Source organism: Cyrtonyx montezumae, unplaced genomic scaffold (assembly GCF_038088225.1).
Source record: "Cyrtonyx montezumae isolate F1298 unplaced genomic scaffold, pur_monq_1.0 scaffold_5, whole genome shotgun sequence".
Classification (NCBI taxonomy): domain Eukaryota; kingdom Metazoa; phylum Chordata; class Aves; order Galliformes; family Odontophoridae; genus Cyrtonyx; species Cyrtonyx montezumae.
In genome coordinates, this window is record NW_027072056.1 from 13,380,752 (window position 1) to 13,402,006 (window position 21,255).

Consider the following 21,255-nt stretch of genomic DNA (forward strand, 5'->3'; position numbering starts at 1 on the left):
GTTACTTTCAGACAGAGCACAGTGACCCAACAAAGGCAGTTTTCTCACTCTAATATTCAACTAGTAGTTTCCTGCTTGCAAAATGACTAATAATTTTAGATCGAGCATACCCAGTGTATTTTCTAGTTTCCTCTTCAAGAATTTCTTGCATGCTTATCTGCTGCTGAAAGAGAGTTAAAGGAAATTCACCCGTTGACTTAATCTCCTCAGTCATTGTCAGTGCTCCTTAAGGAGCAATGATAAAACACAGTAGAACTGTGGTGCAAGAAATCACAGTAAGGGCTTGCAGAGGTTACTCATTATTTCAGTAACAACTTAAATTTGTACAACCTGAACTCTGCAGAGCAGCCTGACAGAATTTTATTCTTTACTTTGAGCAACTGCACTCCCAAAAAGGTATTTTCTGATTTACAACCAATTCACAAGGTTACCTAAAAAATAAAAACCAAGCAAGTTTAACTGATTCAAGTTTCATCCACTGGCCAACTTGACACTTATTGACAGCATACTAATACACACATTGAGAAAGTTCCTATAGTTCTGCTCAAACCAGCTCCTGAGGCAACACATCAGTCCTATGCATTATGCCTTATGTAGCTGGACTCCAGCTCTGCACTACAGGGATTTCCCCCTAAGCACCATGACCAAGAAGCCTAGCACTGCACCTCCTCCACTCTCCCTGTTCCCAGAAGTCGGCTAGAGTCTTTGTATTTACTTCCTAGATGTGGATTAAAACTGAAAGATTCATATCTACCGAGACACAATCCATCCCTTTCATTCCCAGACACTACCCCACCATAAAATATTTCTCCCTAAACTGGGCGTTTCCTCCCACTCTCTTGCCCTTGGTAAAAACATTCATCTTCTTGCCATCTTGAGGAAGTTGGACTCATCCCAAATTTCACCAGGCCCCCTTGTATACCACTTCCCAAAGTCCTTGGGGGAAAGTTTAATCCGGATCCAAACTCTGGAATCAATCCCAGGAGACTGCTGGGCTCCAATCTATGCATTAATTTTCAAGCATGCTCAGCCTTGTTGCTTGGGTCCACTTCCAAACAGAGCGGACGACTGGGCACAACCTCAGAAACACATCACACCTTGAGCCATCTATTCTAGATATTAACATGCTTATCCTGGTTAAAACACAGTCGTGCCATTAAGGCTCCAGGTGAAACAACAGCAGCAGGGGATTTGCCAAAAATACAAGATATCACTGAGTACTCTTGGATCAACTCCCAAATCGCTCAAACCTGGAACAATTAAAAAAACAAGAAACGTTCCATGCTTTTCTTACTGCTTGCACCCTATGTATGAGGGAGCTTGTAACACTGGTCACTAAGTACAACAAAAAAATTTAGACTCAAGGTCCCAAAGATGATTCAGTGTCACTTCACCGACACCAAAGAACTAAAGCTTGCCTTATCCTAACATTCATGAACAATATTTTTTTTCCCCCCAGTATCATAAGCCTTAAGTAAAACTACAATTGTTTTAATCCCACGCTGCTCTATTTTCCCCTTGCACAAGGTAATTGCAAGCAGGTAAGCTAAACCTGGAAAAGGTTATCTTATATTCAGAAGAAAATCAGGACTTCTGCAGGAGCCAGGCTAGTAATAAGAACAAGTTCAACCCTACATTTCACTGTACTTTCTTCTCAGTAACTTTCTGCCAAAATACATAGGATGTTACTTGGCTTGTGCTACCCTACTAAATCTTCATCCTATGGATATCTAGATTGAAAAGCTACTCTCTGCTCCCTCAGACAGGCACATTGTCTCAGAGCAAAGCAAAGCTCTGATGAGAAGCTCCACATGGGAGAGTTAAGACTGGAATATTCCTCAGAAGTTATTAAATAATACAAGCAAACAACACAGATCAGAATATTTCTGAAGAATGGCAAGTTGACTCATTTGGACAGATCCACTCAAATCCCTAACTACAGGTGGAAGAATTACTAAAGATCACAGCCTTAGTTGCAAAGCACTGCAAGCTGATGGCAAAGAATCTAGAAAATGGGTGCAACTGAAACAAACAAACAAAAAAGCTAAACTTTGACACTCTTGGAAAATAATGTTTTTCCTCTTAATTCCATTTGATACCAGAAGTGACTTGACACTAATCCAGGCCAAGCCACACAAAAAGTTTGAGCTCACTTCTTCACTAGAGAGGCTGAAGTGGAGCGTTACTGCTGGTATATGAGAAGCTACTCTCCTTTCAGATGATTTATGCAACCTTCCTTTAAAAGAGTTGCACTCATTTTATTGCCTACTCTGCACATTCTCAAGAAGCGTTGGAGGCAGTGCCAGAAAAATAACAGGGCTTAATAGTGTCTAGCACAAATCCATCGGTGCAAGAGTTCCTTTCTGAAGCGTTTCCAGATTTTTCAGTGGGAACATTTTGTAAATAGAACTTAAAATTTGCCTTGAGCCAGGCAACACCCACTTTTATTCAGCCCTTCATGATAATGAAATAAGAAGTTTCTCCACTGGCTATGGCCAACATCTTCCAGAGGAAGGCAAGCACAATGCACACCGTTTACAGGAGTCACCCTCTCAAATGCCACATCCATGGCTTTCTTGTTTTGGATGCCATGGAACTTGCAGTGCTCCTGAAACATGTAAAACAGGGCCATGACTGGAAAAATTCTTCTGCTAGGCACAACTTGGCAGATGCAATCATAAGGCTGCCACCAGATGGGCAGAAACACATCTGAGAGGCAGACAAAGCTTCCTTTTGTAGTTTCTCTATGCTTTTCTTCTAACTCCCATCCCTGAGCAACTTCACTTGACTTAAAACCATTACTTACTAAATTTAAAAAGACAAAGTGAAAAGAAAGAAGCTGCACTCCTAAGGAAGCCATGCAGTAGGACAGTAAAATTGCTGGGCTTGTGCTGGAAGAAATTCAGAGAATTCAGATGTTGGTGACAAAACAAACAAACAAGCAAACCTAACAAGTTAAAAAAAAAAAAAAAGAGACCATCATTTACAACCACCAATTCAAGAAGAAAAGCACCCTCTCTTCAATGGCTGCTACTTTATATTTTTCATATGGAATACCAGTTTATATTATTAGGAAACCAATAATTTGCCAACTGCAAAAATATCATGCCCCTATCCTCATCCTCATTTTAAGCACTGAGGATTAGAAATTGCATCTCCATTTTACAATCTGACATCCAGTATGACTGCATTACTGTGCAAACCACAGTATGTGTTACTGAGCAATAACTGTTTGCACACAGACTACCCTAATTTCTGCAGATGTATCACACAGCACACTCAGAAGTTAAAGCTGCACAGACAGAACATCGTTGGGCTTAATTTCTATTAAAGAACAATCTTATTCAATTATTCCACTCACATGCAGCTGACAATCATTTATTTCTGAGCTATACCCACAGCCTATGACTGTGGAGAGCCAGTCCAGACCCTCTGCCTCAAGCTAGGAGGATTTTTTCCAAGTAACAACCCCAATTCACTACCCTACACAGAATCACGTTAGTTCCACTATCAGTGCTGCTATCACCCTAGCTTTTATGTATATATTACAAAACAGAAGATGACCTGTGACATGACAAATCTACTCTAATAGCAAGTGATTAGACCCTTGTGTGAGACAGATTCAGCTTCTGCCCCTCTCTGTGTTTCCTCTGTGTTTTATCTGGGAGGGAGATGGGAGCACGTGGCAAGTAGCATCTCAGCTTTCTGAGACTTCTAGACCGCATCATTTCCTCACTGGAAAATCAACCACTTCAACTCTCCAAAAAGTTAAGTTACATACAAGTATGCTTCAGCTTTTCTATTGTAGGGTAATGCTTTGCAACTGAGGTTTTAAAACCTCTCAGAGGAAAAGGGTCTCTGCATCCCCACAGATGATCTCTGCAGTCTGCAGATGGGCTACACATCTCACAAGCCTGCACAGAAGACATCATATGACAAAAACTTAGCTCTTTAAGAGCAATTACAGCAAAAAATGAGGGCTGAATAGATAAGAAGCATCTTTGTCAATGTCCAGCTGACAAGAACACAATCCTCAGTGCCCCTCATTTCTTGCTCATAATGTGGGCCTGCACCCAAACATGCAGGATGTTAATATTGTTTCAATATTCAGAAACCACTGAAAGGGAAAGTGTCCCTACCTGAGCCCTTCACTGCTCAGAAAGAAGTTCCCTCCCAAGCATGGGGAGGGAATGTCTTCCTAATTAGAGGCAGCAGAACACCAAGACATCTTCACAAACAGGAGGAGTAAAGAGACAGGCTTAGCCCACATATACCCTGAGAATTAGACATCATATAGTATCTTCCAAGCACATTCATCTGCAGAATAGGATGAGGGAGCAAAAGACAGGGAAATCTTTCTCCCCAGTACCCCCTTCAGCAGCGGGAAAAAGGGAGGATAATGGTTCCTCTGGGAATGATGACCAGGTGGCCTTCCCCCCAAAATTCCTTCCTTTACCCTAAGTTTGGCCAAGGGCCATGGAGCTGGGTGAGGCAGAACAGAGGTGATCAGCGTCATATCTGACAATCAGTCAAGGAAAGCAACACCAGAGGGGCCACAGCTTTGTCCTGTCAGGTGGTTAACAGCCAAGTTCAGACAGCAAGGGTGGTGAAACTCCAACCACACTTTTAGCATACACTGAAGCAGTTAATACTCAAAAGCCAGCTACATCTCAATTTCTAAAGTTCTTAACCTGAAACTAATATTTGCTAAAGCAATATCCCACACCAGTGACCCTTTGTCATGCCTCACAGAGGTGGCCCAGCTCCTCTGGGACATTTTTCCAGGCCACCCCACGGACCCACCTGGCTGTTCCTGCAGAAGGAATACTCACACCCAGGGCACTACAGGTCAAACACATGCATTTCAACTATTAGGTCAAGTTTTTATTTTTATACATACTCTATATGAGATCCATTCTTCGTAACAGGTTACCCTGAATCAAAGATATTCACAGCAATAGCACTATGGACTTTTAGACTTTCAGTATGAAGGAACGTTACCAAAATGCTATAACAGGGAGCACTAGAGACTTTAAAGGTTTTGTAGAAAACTCATTTCCCTATTCCCCTCCCAAAGCTATGATAAAAATCTTAACGGAAAAAGATTCTTTAATTTGCTTCTCTCCCACAGGAGAGCAGGAAGATCTTGGGGAAGAAGGAGATGATCAAAATTCACAGCACACTTCTTATCAGTGTTTGAATAAGTTATGTTTATTCTTTTGGCAATGCTTTAATTTGATTTCAGCAAACACATTAAGCTCTCTACATCATAATCTCAGTCAAACCCCAAAAGAATCAGTCCCCAACGGGATCTCTCTCCTGCTGTCAACCTCCCTTTTCAGCACCCAGGAAAGGCAGATAAGATTGGGCAGATTTATACATAAAATCATTAACGTTGGTAATCCTAGAGGTCTTTTCCTAGTTGAACTTTCTAACTACAACCAATATTGCCCACTAAGCCATGTCCCTCAGTACCACATCTTAATGATACTTGAACATCTCATAAGACCCTCTTCATGAAACAGGGCCAGTTTACAAGTGCATCCCATTTGGGGCATATTCCATTGAAGGAATTTCTGTACAATACCTAGAATTGCCAGATAGAAAAACAAGGAAGGAGAGCTATCCAAGACCAAAAGATTACTGTTCACTACCATTTCATCATCCTGTTAGATTCCAACCATGCCACATATCCCACCTTTTCCCATCTACTCCAACATAAGAATCCCCAGAGCTACCAAGTCCAGCACTCTGCCAACAGAGAGCTCAATTGCTCTCACAATCAACCCAGATCAACTGCTAGATTGCATTAAATGGCAAAAAAAGCTTGGGGCAGGTTCCACCTCCAGCCTTTTGGCCTGCAACTGACTCCTCGAACCTTGCTCTCAACTTCCCTTAACCAAATTTTGCCTGCTTAGAAGCAACTCCCCATCTCACTGTGGCATTTGACACCACGCTCGCAGGCACAGACCTCGCAGGGCCGCAGGCCACACTGAGAGCTTGCCATCCTGACCGTGCAGGCCTGGCCAGGCCTTACGCAAGGCTCAGGCTGCAGGGCAGAGCGGGCAGAGGAAAGCACCCATAAGGAGACAGTGCTGGAAGGCAGTGAGCATCCCAGGCACAGAAGTGTGGAAGAGACGAAAGGAAATATGCTTCAGTGGGAGGGGAGTCAATTGTTCTCCATTTTAAAGTCTGATTTCAGCAAACAAACTCTCCTACATCCAAACTGCTAGCTAAAGGTATTTTTATTTTATTTTTTCCTTTTTAATTTCTGCCAAAGCCCACATCTTCTTTTCAAGCTTGGGACGAGCAAGGTTCATCAGGACACATTCTCACCGGGAGTTCACAGGTCTCCATCTCACTCACAGAGGGTTGCTAAAAAGGCTGTTACATCAGTAATAAAGCCAAGTCAGCGCTAATCGCATTTTCTTTCCACAGCGTTCAACACTTCACTGAATGAACAAAGCCAGAGCATCAAGTTCAAATGTAAGAAGGAGAAAAAAAGAATACAAGAGAGTTAAAGCCTTTTACAAGCCTCCCCTTGCCACTGCGGCGAGCGGCATTTAAGCGGAGCACGAACGCTCGAGCGCATCGCTTCTTGACAGATGAGCCCAGCAAGTCAACCGTGGGGACTCCACAGCCCCACCGCTGCTATTCAGCGAAAGTTGATCAGATAGCAGGAGACAAATAATGCCAAGCAAACACGCCAAGAAGTGCTCTCTCCCCATTTAAGAGTTTATAATTAACTTGAGTGGAAAAAAAAAAGTCACCACATTAGTGTCTTCTGGGCACGAGAGCATACCGTGTGTTTGCACACCCTGAAATACAGGGGACCTAGAAAACACACAGGTTTCAGTTTATCTGAGTTGCAAACCACCATCCCAGGTGTGCGAGCCCCAAGTGTACATTTAACAGGCTTTTCCTCGCCAGCTATCACATCCCCTATCTGCGCTCTCCACCGTGCAATTCCTATTTTGTTTTCTTTTCCAAGTGGCTGAGCTTCTGTCCGCTGCAGGTCCCACACCCCATGCCCTCCGCTTGCAGCATTTTCACCAGGAATACACACGCACACACAGAAGATTTTGCTGCATCGCCATTCTGACGAGTGTCAACACAGCTGCTGTCTCCACTGGAATGTAAACCAATATTGTTGTTAGATCTGCCTCAACCCCAGGTAGCTTCCTCAAAGATTTGCACAGCATGTGGCAATTCACTCAGCTTCCACCTTACAAAAACACCGATCTAAGTTGGGTAAAAAACAAACAAAAAAGTCTGTACCTGAAGTTCGCGTCCCACTTGCACCCATGCAGTGCAAAAAGTCGCATCCATTGTGTGAGAATTTACCCTCACACAAAGCGTTTATGGATAACCTGTATAAAATGTCTCGCTGCTGCTTCAAAGTATTAACAGCACTATGTGAAAGCTATTGGGGTGGACGCTAACGCAACTCCTGCAGCACAGAAGCTCTATGCACATTGCTTAAAAGCGTAACAAAGAAAGGAATTAATGAATTTTTGGTTTATATCCCAAACGTTATCCATTTTTAACAATGAGCAGTGATTTTGGCAATAAAAGGACTGGTTAATGAGTTATAATGTTCTCAACACAGACACTGCTCATACTGCTACGGGAATGCAAGCTCTATGCACGCAGTAAATGACTACTTTGCCTTGCTTTACCAATGCAAAAAACTATATAAATATATTTAAAAATAAACATTTGGTTGATCAAGGCTCCCAAAAGACATTTGCTGTCCCAAATGTAAAGGCTCAGAGTTCATTCTCATTCCAATAAATTGCTCAGCAAACTCCACTTGCCATTTGGAAGGCACAAAGTTTCAGAAAAATAAATGCATATTGCATGCCTAATGTCGGGACCACAGGGGTGAAGAAATTGCACGATTTCTCTAAAAATAAAATATATTACAGATATTACAGCTCAAACCTAGGATTCCTTACCTCGCTATACTGGGACTGGGCATTGTTTTCCAGGTACAACATGTTAGCAGTCAAATTGATCAATGCTGCTGTTCTTTCTTCTGGCTCCAGGATTTTGACAAACACCTCCCACCCCCTTGAAGACCCTGAAAAATATGTGATGCTACTTGGAAGATAACAGGACTCAGAGTGTGCCTCTCTGCATAATTTAAGTTTCCCTTATATACCTAACTATAGGCAAGGAGGAGGAGGTGGGGCTCTCCTGCCTTACCTGTCCAATCTGTCAAAGTGCCACCTGGAGTCCTCCACTCCAATGGAGAGAGGCCTCTCCCAGCTCATTAAGTAGTTAGAATTCCTTATCACCAATCTCTAAAAAGCAAAGGGAAGGAGGGGGAATGACACAGAGGGGAGGAAAAAAAAAAGAAAAAGAAAGGAAACTACAACTTTCCCCTGTCACTTTTCTACAAGTTCAGAAACTCAAAAGGCAGAGCTGCTCCCAAGCAGCTGCTCCGAAGAATCTCTATTTATTTATTTTCTTTGAAGACTTTGGTGTTTTCTTCAGGCACAGCCTTGGCTGTTACCAAAGCCCAGACTGCTCAGGAAGGCATTGAGATGCACCACTGGAGACCAGCAAGGCAACAGCACAGCCAAACCCGGGCTGCTGCAGCACACAGCTTTTGGACAAAACACACGAGGGGCTTTCTGAGCAGCAATCCTCGCTCTGTAATCCAGCCCCATGCTCCGTCATCCACGTGCTTTCATCCACACTCACGGGACGCCGCTGCTCTCCAGCTACGTTTCCTCCCTTCTCTGCAATTGCTTCTAATTCTGCAGTAGGCTTTCAAATAACATCACTTATAAGCAAAATGGTTAAAAAAAAAAATCAGAAAAGCAACTCATCCAGAGGGACCCATGATTTTGAGTTCACACGTGAGAGAAACTGCTGGTTAAAAAACACCCGAGCGCTGCACCCACAGCGACTCGAGATTTCAGAAAGACACCTCGGAGTGGGGAAAGCCATCTGCCCGCCTGCTTGCTGCCAACGGCCCCACCAGCAGATACCCCCCAGCCCACCCCAGGGTCCCACGCCAGAGCTGCCAGACCACCCCGAGCCGCGCGTGGGATCCACCACCACCGCCTCGCCCCGCGTGGGGAGCACGAGGAGAACAAAAGGCAGCTCCTCTCCTCCGCTTCGGGAAGAGCGGGGCGAGATCCATCCGAGCAGGGGAAACAAAACACCGCTTAAAGGGGCGGGGAAGTGGGGGGGGAAGAGAGGAAACCGAACATCCAGATCTGAGAGCGGCCGGCTGCCCTCCCAGCCTAATGACGGTGCTCCAGACTTCGAGGACACGCTGTGAAGCCGACCAGTGGCTAATTGCTAAGTACCCGCACTGCTGCGGCTGTACACAACGAAAACTGAGCCTCGGTGAGCAAGTGACCAAGGGGGGCTGCGTAGAGGGGAGGAAACAGAGGTCACTAGCAAAGCTGCAGCCCAAGCCCAACCAATACCTCCTGCTAGGGAGCTGCTTCTGCTCTCTGTTACAACTCCCTCACTTTTAGGCATTCTTTAACCCCAATACTTTTGGGCACGTAAGGAGGGGACATCAGTGTATGCAGGCTGTGCTGCTGCGAGCCCCAGGTGTCTCTGTCAGTGCAGGATGCTGAGAAGAAGCCATCCCTGTCTTCATGCCACCCAGGATTAGAGGACACAGATCCACGAGCTTCTTTTCTGATAAAAACGGGACAAAACCATACACAGAAAGGAACCATAGCAAACAGCAGAGGAACACAGTGCCCTCTCTACCTTGCAGCAGCTCCTCACCATGCAAAGCAGTGCAGCTGCCTCATCGCTGGCCACCAGAGCAACACACTGCCAACACTTACCATGCACATTACCCCTTCCTCCTCGGGGAGCACAGCCCAGGAAAAGGGATTAGCATGGAAACCTCCCCAGCATCAAGAACTCAGCACAGCTGGAGTTCCACACATCCTCACTAGCACAAAGCCTGGTTTCCTACATTGCAGGGACTGCTCAAGAGACTGCTGCAGCCCCTTCACTTCTTTTATTCACCTTTCCCAGAACCACAGCCTGCGCTCAGTGCATTTACGTGATCTCACCTGAGATGGGTACAAGCCAGAAAACCACATATGTGCTAATCCAAAGATACAGACGAGGTTTGCAGGGAGCAGCCACAGCACCGTTAGCCGGGCAGGTCACTCTGCAGTACCACTGCAAAGTTTGCAGAAATGGACATCAAGCTGCAAGTCACCCGCGGAGTTACAGCTGCCTAGCAGTGGGAAGTGGACTGGGTTGGACAACAGGCAATTCTGACTCCTACATATTGTCAGGGTTTGGTTTTGATACTGATTTTAAACTGTTCAGAAGCTATGAAAGGGAAGCACAGAGGAAGGCAAGACACAGGCATCTCCCAAGCCACTGCAAAAATGCCATTTGCTAGTCATGCTATGAAACTCATAAGATCCTCCTTTTCCTCCTGCTCCATGCCATTAATGCAGCACTGTTGTGTTGAGTATCTGCTATCTTCTGTCCCACAGGTGGCTGGAGGTGGTTGTGGGTGAAGCAACACCCAGATGAACTACACAGAGATATGGAGACGTTTATCCAAGGAGATCTGCATGTCAAACACGAGGAGAAATGTATACAGCGTGAATAAATTGACATGTCAGCACAAATCCCTGCCCTCTGTACACACAGCCCCAACTTAGCTCCATGTTTCAGAAGCCATCAGCCTGCAAAATCATCTTGAACTGAATGCTGGACAAGTGACCTTTCACAGATCAGTCATCCCCAGGTGCCACAAAGGAGGTCACTGTCACCCTGGCACGGGTGGCAGGAGGTAACACCACCCCCCAGAGCTCCCAGGCTGCATGCAGAAGACAGCACTCAAAAAAAAAAAAAAAAAAGAAAAAAGCTCCTCATATGTATTTGATTTTCTCCTCTTAAAGAGGAAAAAGCAAGCTAACAGCAGCAAGGCAGCATCTCACAGATTCCATCAGTTTGGAGAGTTAAGATGGCCACTGTATATTGCTAAATGCTAAAATGGGCTAATGCACAAAGCTACAAGGGCCCCCCTCCAAACTGCACACTCACTTCTCAGCAATGGGACTCATTTATCTGAGCCTTTTGAACAGGTTTCCAAGGAAAACACTGTCAGCACTGCTGCAACTGTGATGGCCTAAAGTCATAGGCAAGACCAGCCTTGTAGATAGAGGTTGTACCTTACTGGACCAATCAATTAATCAAAGAAAGCAAACCATTTAAAGCAAACCATTTGTGACAAAGGCCCTCGTTCCACCTGCTGATATAATACTTCTATTCACATTCAGGCCAGAGCAACAAGGTTTAACTTTATTTTTTTAGTTCAATGAGCTTCCCTCATTCCTTCCTCTTCTAGAAACAAACAAACAAAAAAAAATAGAAAATAAAGAAATAAAGAAATCAACCCAAAGCATTGGGTTTTGCAAAGCCTGGAGCTAAAACTTGGCTTTGCTTACTGAACTTAAAAAAAAACAACAATGCAGCTCAGCCTTGGGAAGGGAAATCTCTCTTGCCTTTGTTTAAAAAGTTACCTTCAATACCTTAAGAAACCTAAAATAATCACTGCTAGTTAGATTTGAAAGTTTCAGGTGCAACCCTCCCAGGTCTGACTCTGTTGCTCCAGAAAGCCTCTGGCAATGCTTTGCAGCCCCCACTGGTATGCTGAAAAGTAAAGTAATACACAAACAAGACCCCTAGGTTTCCAGAACGAGGCATCAGCCAAGTCAAATCATTGATTTAGGTTTTTCTTTGGAATTTTCTTTCCGCGTGCTGTTACACAATCCATGCCAGCATCTCTGCCTGGTGCCACTGGCAAATCATCAGTAAGCCTTCCTGAATGCAAGGTAACCGTAGTAAATCATGACAGTTTAAAACATCACTGCCACAAGTCTTTAATTGTAGAATTAATTGGAGATTGTGTAATTTCTTGGAGGGGATGGGGGGATACACACACCTGCCTGCTTGTTAGGTGGCTCACGCAGAATTTCCTGCAGATCAAAGGAAATAAGTCTGCTCAAACCTCTCCTCTCTGTTGTAAAAATAGCAGCTGGATCAACCGCGTCACCGCGGACTGTGACATCCACTCGGCTCAGAAATGTTTACAAATTAAGACTGAGATAACAGAAGGAGGAGGAAAAAATAGAATACGCCCCCCCCCCCCCCCCCATCTGAATAACTGCTGAATGTTCAAAACCAAGCCTCTGTCAATTAGCTTTAGGAGCTTTCCCTATGAAGACTTTATGGACACACACATGACAAACCATAACAGGCAAAAACAAAAATCACCCTTCCTTCCTAAATACCAATGCAGAGGTGATTAGCTGGTCTTCACTGCTGAAACCAAGAGAAGAGGTGAGGAAGGAAGAAAAGAGCATATGGAAACAGGGACTTCCCCCTTTAAAAAGCGTTATGGCAAGGCAAAATTCAGAAGAAAAAATACCCAAGAGATGCTGTTGATCTTGCCCATCACCAGCCAAAGCAACTGGGCATGGCCTCATGCACAGACATCAAGATACAAACATAACCTGATCACACTCACTACTCAAGAATCCTCTATTCCAAAGACTTCCAACTGCATTTTCCCCCATTTTGCAATGCAGGGAAAAGACACCGACATGCTGCGGGCAGGAGGGGAGCCCTGCTCCTGGTCTGCCTGTAGCACAGATCAGCTTCTCCCTTCCAAAAGGTGCATGCTCTCCCCAAGGCAATCGGCTGTCACAACAGGTCTGCCCTCCGACCCTGGGTAAACATCTGCACACGCTGCTTATTTGAGCTCCTATAGCCTCGTTATCTCTCCAGAACACCCCTAGGGCTAATTAGAGAGTTAATGGCATCATGTCAGGAGATAACGCTATATGAAGGGAGCAGGGAGAGGGAAGGTGGAAAGGAATTGTGAAACAAAACCAGTTCTCTTCACAACCGCTGTGCAATATTGGTTTAGGAAGGACACACGCAGCCCCCAGGGACTCTGCCCTCGGGCTGCTGAGCTCCATTTAATAAGGCAGCAAAGACACTCCTCTGGAAAGATCCAGCTTTCCAGCCAAGATGATGTAAGGTCCCCACATCTTCCCTACCAGCTGCACAATCCAACCCTTCCAATCCTGTCTCCTGCTCCTAGGGAGAGAAGACATTCCCACCAAAGCCAGCAGACTCACCTCCCAGTGCAGAGTACGACAAGATGGAAAAAAGCAGCTAGATCATTTATTAATCAAAAAGCTTTCTGTTCTATTCCTGGTTTTTCTTTCATCCATCTTTTTTTCCCCTACATTTTTGTACCTTGGTAACTCTTGAACAATGAGTTACTTTTTGCTAAAAATGCTCAGAGACAAAAGGAAACAACCTCCTGCAGACAGAAACATTTGTAGGGCAGCTGACAAGCCTGCAAACCCACTGGCCTGAGATGATACTAGTTCACTGATAAGTACAAAACTATGGGTCAGGAGACACTTGGAAGATCGGGTCATGGCTCAGAGCTCAAGTCCCTGCCACCAGCAGCACTTTTGCCTGAGTGACAGCACTCAGTGCTCAAGCTGTAATTTTGCTCGACCTTTTTGCATTCCCTTCCTCATCAAAGAAAATATTGCAAAAAGAAAGTTACACAAGAAAGTTCTGTGGAGTTACAGTCAGATTCTTAAGTCTCAAGCAGCAAAACCAGCCCCATCCTTCCAGCTGGAGGAAGATGTGGGTGCAGCACAAACCTGCATCTCAGCACGGGACAGAGTGCTCTGGCTGGGGACAAGGAAAAAAAACAGGAGATAGCGACAGATTAGGGAGTCTTTGTTTTCAGTTAGGAGAGAAGCAATTGTTGACAGATCAGGTTTGTTCTTGCTCAAGCAGCTGAGGGGAAAGTGTTGTTCTTCCCTTATCATGTATAAACTACAGATCACACGCAGGAAATGCACAACTGTTAACAAACACAATAAAAGCAGTCCCTACTGCCTTGCCTGATTCCTGCCCCTATCCCTTGTACAATACCCTAACGTTTAAGGAGCCATCAGGCTACAAGAATTTGAAATCAGTCTCCAAACCCTCTGTCTAAGCCCTGACCCTGCAGCTGTCAGCTCCACACAGGAGTGCATCACCATTACCCACTATGTACCCGATGTTTGGGCTAACCAGCTCTTAGCTCCTGTTGCAGGACACCTGAGTGCTGCTGCAGCCTTCCCAGCCAGGGAATCTGCTTGTTCCTTATGTCCCCTGTGCAGAAATGTTTAATTTTATAGTCTTGACCAGTACCCAGGTATCCCCTGCATGCTGTCACACACCATATCTGCCACTGGTATAGCAACCATTGCAGTGAACAGCCATAGTTATCTGGCCCAAGAAGAATTATCATTACTCTCATTTCAGACTTGTTTAGTCCAGTCTGGAAACTGTGGTGAGGTCCATCTTACCCAGCTGTGTCTGCAGAGAGAAAGATGAGTATTTCAGGGGTACCTTTTCCTTCTGTTTAAACAGGCTGGAGACAAATTCATGTTTTAGAGATGACAGTTACATTCATTGCCAAAAACTCCTTTGATCTTTCATTAACCTCTGCTACTTCAGATGCTGATTAGCAAAGAGCCTGTTCAGCTGTGAGTGAACTTAACCAAGGCCAAAAGGCACTCCTTAATCTATGCTTCACAGACACTGATTTAATTTTCCATGACTGCCTGACAATTCACTCATTAATTTAAATGCTATCAAATCAGTGGCAGCGAGGTGGAAAGCAGGCAGCAGAGGTGCTTGGAGGAAAACATTATCTAGCTCACAAGTCTCATCACAAAGTATCAGAGGAAAAAATAATCATCATTAACAGAACTGCAGGAAGAAACTGTAACGACAAAGCAACACATAGCAAAACATTGGATGCACCAGGCTTCCTTCAAAGCAGGAATCCTAATTAACGCAACAGAAGTCATTAAAACCAAAAGTTACACCCCACAGCAGCACAGCCACTTTGGAAAGGGAACTTCCAACCCACTCACAGACTGCTTTGCAGCCCTGCACCCTACCAAATCGGCACAGGCAGTGCCACAGCTTGGCAAAAGGGCTGTAATGTGCTTTCCATCCATCCATCCCACCTCACATGAAGGGGTTCCACAAAGCTCTGCAAGGTTTTCACTTGGCTGGAGGTGACCAGCTCGATTCACCACCCTGTTTTCAGATAACAAGATAGAAGTGCCTTATTTCTCTCCTTCCTTCCGTTTGATGGAAAAAAAACTAATCCAGACGGACATGAATTCTGGGGGTGGCCACTCCACTTCTTTTGGTATTCAGCTGCTTTGTTCACAGCTGCCCAAGAGACTGCTCTGGACTCTAACCCAATCAAAATATTCACAATAAATAAAATTGGAAGTACATTTATAGTTAAAAAGGGGGGGGATCCTATCAACTAGATAGATATTTGTACTATGAATCTCCCAGAACAATAGCATAAACCTTAAGTTTACTCTGGAGACAAGTGCCTGCAGTCTATTGTTCTAAGAGCAAGATCCTTTTTAATTAAGCATTTCTGCAGACTTTTTAGAGATGCAAAGTTAGTGCCAGCACGTCACTGCTCCATACCTACGCAAGGCACACGTGCAGCACCATGGAAACCTTTGGAGGCAGGCCTAGCTGCTAGGGAAGGACACTTTCTGAAGCAACTGCTTCTTTTATTCTGTGGTATTTGCATGCAGATAGATGACAGGATTTGCAGTTGCAACACTCTCCCACCTCAGCTGCTCTCTGCAAGGGGAGCTGGGGATCTAAAGCCAGCCCTGCTGAGGAGCCACAGCAGCCCTGATCTCACACTATGGCACACTGCAGAGCACCACACAGCTCATTCCCAGCAGAGCAGGCTTGTGCTTTTTAGCTTAAAATGAGTTTATTCCCTCCCAAACTGAATTTAAAGGTACTAAGAGGGTAGAAATATTTAAAGGAATTGTAAATATGCTTCCAAAATGGTCTGTATCAGAGCAGACATTACTCTGCTTGTTCTCTCCAATACCATGAAGAACTGAGGGAAGTGGCATTAAATGTGTGTGTGTATGTGTGCACTTAGTATCACCATGCTTATTTACTGGTTGCATGCCTACATAAAGAGTGAGTCAGAACCAGGGCAAACCAGGGCAGGTAAGGGAGCCATTAAAAAATTACTGCAAAGAAACAGAAATATCTTCAGAGTACTACAACACAGAGAATGAGAGAACTCATCAGGCCTTGTTTTGCACAGATGGAGTGCACAGGTGCATTTCTATATGCATCCATTATCTGAATGAATGAGTCAATTCTGGATTTGGATCCGCAGCCCTCAGTGTGGAGATTACATCATCTGGAGGGACCCTATGCTGCACAAGATTAAACATTCAGAAGTGTCACAGAACCAAGTCTGCATCAGGAGAGCCTGGGAGTTCAGCTGCAAATGAGATGTGCTAGAGGGAAACTTCCAACAGCATAATGCTCATTATGGAAATGCCTTTGCATAATCTCAGCTTTCTTCGCACAGCTATGGAACGAATAAATACCCACACAGAAGAGAAACTTGGCAGACCTCAAACTCTCTCAAGCACAAACCAGACTGTAATAAAAGCTTTGATCATGAATCTGTGCTGTACAGAAGTCCTTCCTTCCCTTCCATGGTCAACCTGGGAACACTTAAGTATGGAAACAGACAACCACACAACACACTTTGCTTCACTGACTTATCAAATCAGCCTTATCAACCAGGTGCAAAACCATTTCCCAACAAAATTCAGGGCTACAGCTCCTGCCAGAGCCCTGGGAAGCACACATGACAAACTGCCAGCCTCTGCACAAACTCTTCCTGCATCACTCAGCCATACCGTGCCTGCTCCCTGCCTGCTATTTGGACAGAAACATCATCCTCATCCCACAGTCTCACCATACTGTCACCATTTTCCACTCTCTTCCTTAGCCATTACCATGCAGCAAACAAACTACTTTTAAGTAAGCAATTAAACTAACAGAGATCAGAGCTTGTTCTTTAATATTAAAGCATTGGTTTGGATGCAATAGGCACTACAAACCACTCTGGACAGAGGGCCCACTTTGTCTGTCTGTCCATTGCATTCTTGCTTACAAAAAACAGATCCTGACCTATCGTTAACAGTTGATAGGCTCCTATAAAGCCAGGAATTTAGGGTACAGTTACTGAACTATTCTATACAATGCTAAAAGTTAAGAGTGTGGCAAAGAGAGCCACCAGCTACTCAAGGACCTCAGCTCCATTGGCCTCCAGTTACCCTGCAAAAGCTGATTAGGGTGGCTCCTCCAAGAGCCTACAGCAGGTTGAAGATATCTAGTAAAAGGCCTCCTGTGCCCCATCAAATATCAACCCAGATCTGCGGTGTGAGGGCTAAGGCTGAGAGCACTGACACAGCCGTGTCCTACACAGGCTGCATCCTGCCTCTCCCACAGCCCATTTTTAACTCCATCTAGACCTGGGCAACAAGGTTACAGAACTGAAGGTGTCACTTAAACCACACGTTGCACTTTGAAAACTTCTCAAATCACCAGGCCTGAGACACCCACTGCCTGAGCTGCAGACTCAAACCCAAAACACCTCCCTGCCTGAAGCGCACACATCACCAGCCCTGCAGTGGGAGCTCAGCAGTGCCTAGGCAGTGCTGGAACCAAGGCAAAGCAGGAACCCATGACAGCAGCAAGTGAGGAAGGCCAAATAAATAAATAAGCACAAGGAATTCTCTCCCCCATTTGTGGGGAGGGACAGATAGATACAGGTTAAGAAAACTCTGACCAAAGCAACTGACTGCAAAAAAGCATTCCACTGAACTGGTTAGGCAAGGGGCTGAGGAAGACGGCTTGCTCAGGGGCATGAAAGGAAGGTATGTACCTGGGGGAGGGGGCCAAACTGCTCCATCACTCAGGACAGCCAAGCCACGAAAGGAAGGTATGTACCTGGAGGAGGGGGCCAAACTGCTCCATCACTCAGGACAGCACGCCTGCTCCCATCAGCAAGGGCCCTCAGGGTCCCTAGAGCCCTCCACATGCTGCTGAGACAAAGGCAGGACACTGGGACATCTCCAGACTCTGCAAACCCCAAAGATAACACTTCTACAGGAAGCCTTCTGCTAAAGATGTTAACCCAGAGAAGCTCTGTTTGGGTCTAGCTAGCATCACTTCTGAGGCATGAAGGAAAGCCATGAGGGCCCCAGGGCAACAGAGAGGTTATTGCTCTGCCACACACTCATTCCTCGAGGAGCCCCCAGACCCTTCCTCACCCAGCTCCAGGGAGATCCATCAGTCCAAAGAAATCTATTTTTCATACATCACCTGGCTTCTAACACCACAGGAGACACCTTGGAGGCACCAATCCCTCTGCAACTCAGGGAGCTGGCCACTACCCCACTGCAGGCCCCACAGCCACCAGCTCCATCCTAGCCATGGAGGAGGCCAGGGAGCAGCATCTTCTTGGGTGAAGCCCAACAGCGGCCCATAGGATGCACATACCACTTACCTTCCTGGGTGTCTGCAGCTCCATGCCACGCCAGGGCCATGGCAGATACTAAGTGCTGCCTGTGCCTACAAGGGACCACCAGCCTCTCTGCTCTGCTGTGTGGGAAGGTAGACTTCTGCTGGGGGCTTCCCAGCCTGCCTGTGGTTAAGGCCATGGGAGAGAAAGAGGTGCAGCCAGCAGCCTCACAGACAGGCATCCAGAAACCAGCTGCACAGGACATTGTGAAAGAGCTGGTCACAAGGCACGAGACCAGGGGAAGGCTGCTGACTGTTTAATTTCACACTAGACCCACAAATTCTCTTCCTGTCCCCTCCAGCTCTTTTCACCCCAAAGTAATGCTGATCACCAGTTTCTCCTACTCCTTTCTTTCACAGGATGCAGGAAGAATATTTCTTCCTTTTCAACAAGAGCATGAGAAGTTCACATTTCAGTAACAGTCAGGGTTGTAGCTCAGACATTAGGGGTTCCTTTGTCACCACCTTCTCCTCCAGCTCTCTCTCTCCACAGAGAGTTGCTCTTACATAGCAATAAACACAACTAGTGTCAGTTCCGCAGGGAAGGACCCATGTTCATTTAGCAGCCCACCAGGGGGACAGTTTCTTGGGGTATTGCTGTGAACACTGATGCCCATTCTACCCTACCAGCTCTGTTGCAAGCAGGCAACTATCAAAAACAAAGTAGAGTCACAGTTCTTGCCAGCAAAGCTCTTGGGATCAAGGATGAACATCTTTTAAGGCTGGAAGTTTCATTTTTCAGCCACAGGCTGCATGAAAGCACAAAGCTTATTTTAAAGCTGAATTGTGATCACCTTAAAATCCACAGAAGGACAATTTCTTTGAATAAACCAGTTTCTTTCACCATGAACCTATTCAAATCACACATGGTGGTACATCTCAGAGAAAAGCTGGCTTCACTCTTTTCCCGAGACAGATCTAATAATGAAAAGCACTCTGCCTTGATCTCACTGTTCATCTCTCAAGGCCCCTCTGTTTCTGCTACATTCCTTTGTGTTTATCTGCCCTCTTCAACTCTTTGCTGCAATCAGCTGCGTGCAGCACCTCGTGTCTAGGAGTGACATGGCTGAGGTTACAGAGAGACAGGTGCAAGGGGAGCTCTTGCCCTGAAGCTATCCAAAGGAAAAGAGAAGCTGGAGGGGAAGAGGGTTGTAAGGTATTTCAGATTAAAGCCGACAAACAGCAAACACCTTGCCTGAGGCTACACATTCTCTGCCAGTGCAAGCTGCAAGCCCCAGAAACAGCAAAGCAAACACAGACTTCTCTGCAAGGGGGAGTTGTCACCTGTCAGGGATGTTTGCAAATTTATAGGGAGGTGGTGGTGGTGCTAAGGGGAATAAAAAGAGCTTTCCTCCTTTTAAAAGACAGGCTGTTTGCACAGGTTTGCAATGCATATTTCGCTTTGTGAAGGCTTTTGTGCAGCACTCAACTGAGTGAAGGTTCTGTCTTCCAGTGAAGGCAAACTAGACGATTTATTAATGAACATGGGGACACCCAGACTCAAGCAGCATCTGAACTATTGCCTTACAGTAATGGTAAGGACAGGATGGAATTCCCCCACTCCCCCTTTTGCTGATCATTGGGGTGAAAAACACTTAAAAGATGTCACCGTGCAGCTTGGCCTCTTCAGAGATGCCTCCTGGAAGGCTGGCATCATAAGCAAGAAATAATTTCACAGCTAAAGCTTCCTGTCCTGCTCTCCCAGCCCCAGAACTGACTCCAGCAGTGGTCAGAGAGGACATGAAGGGATTTTCCACTGATGTTTCACTGTGCTGCAGACAGGAGAGGGAGACTCTGAACAACGGCTTCAAGGAAGCCTGCCAGCTGCTGCTGTGCATTGCTGACAGCTCAGAGCAGCCAGAGATATAAAGGCTTTGTTAGCACTCAACACAGCAAGTCCAGGTGTAGACATGGAAGGAGCAAAGCTAGTTTAAAGTACCAGGGACTGTTTTATACGAAGAGGGCATAACTAGTTCAAACAGAACACTACCACCTCATTCTGAAAAGCAGATACCCCCTCTCAAACATAGAGAGCACCTCCTGGACAAGCTGAAGAGACACCATTTTACTGCAGCTTTGATAGAGTATCAGGAAAACTGAGAAGTATCCTTTCAGATTCACACTGCAGGCTTGCACACTTAGTGCTGCTCTTCTGAACCCACCCCCAAGCAAGAGATAACCAGATTTGACATCAGCCATCTCTCTGTGGAGCGGCTGGTATAGCTGCATCACATTAGCTACGCAGATACCCAACCTCAAAGTGACCTTTTCATCCTTTCCAATTCTGCAAGGGAAGTAGAACACATTACTCTGTCCTGTTCCAGCAGTTGCATCAGACAGTCAGAAACAGTCAGGAACGCAGTCAGTGTGACCCGGGAGCTCTTCTCCTGCAGACACAAACCTCTGAGTTTAGGCCTCACTAACACCAGTACTGCAAACATACCATGGTTGAACACAAAAGATGCTTGTTGATTAGCCAGGGAATTAAACTCCAGTTTCTCAGGACAAAAGTAAAGAGGAACAGGAACATTTAGAAAACAACTAAAACCAAATCACACAAAATTTTTGCCCTGAAGTATGTAAGGCCCAGGAAAGAGTACACAAACAGCTCAAATGCCTGACACCTCCTGCTCCAGCCTGCAAGAGTAGCACCTGGTTTCTTCAGAGCTATTGGAAAGAAGAAACTGGACTCTTTGTGCCAAATGCAATGAAACAGCAACCACCAGGGTTTGATATGCATTCCAGTCTCTAAGGATACTGGCAAGACACCCATAGCCAAGACTC

General features: G+C 45.5%; 1 protein-coding gene across 4 annotated transcripts in view; it reads right to left on the bottom strand.

Annotated features, from left to right (window-relative positions):
• Nucleotides 1-21,255, bottom strand: part of TP63 (tumor protein p63) — a 93,230-nt gene that overhangs the window by 54,711 nt on the left and 17,264 nt on the right. The window contains exon 1 of one of the 4 annotated variants that reach the window (XM_065748504.1): nucleotides 7,959-8,117. The exons of the other annotated variants lie outside the window; for them this stretch is intronic. Within the exon in view, the coding sequence (XP_065604576.1) occupies nucleotides 7,959-8,000 (42 nt within the window). The 5' untranslated portion in view covers nucleotides 8,001-8,117. Of the gene's footprint in view, nucleotides 1-7,958; nucleotides 8,118-21,255 lie in introns of those variants that run through there. 4 annotated transcript variants of the gene reach the window in all.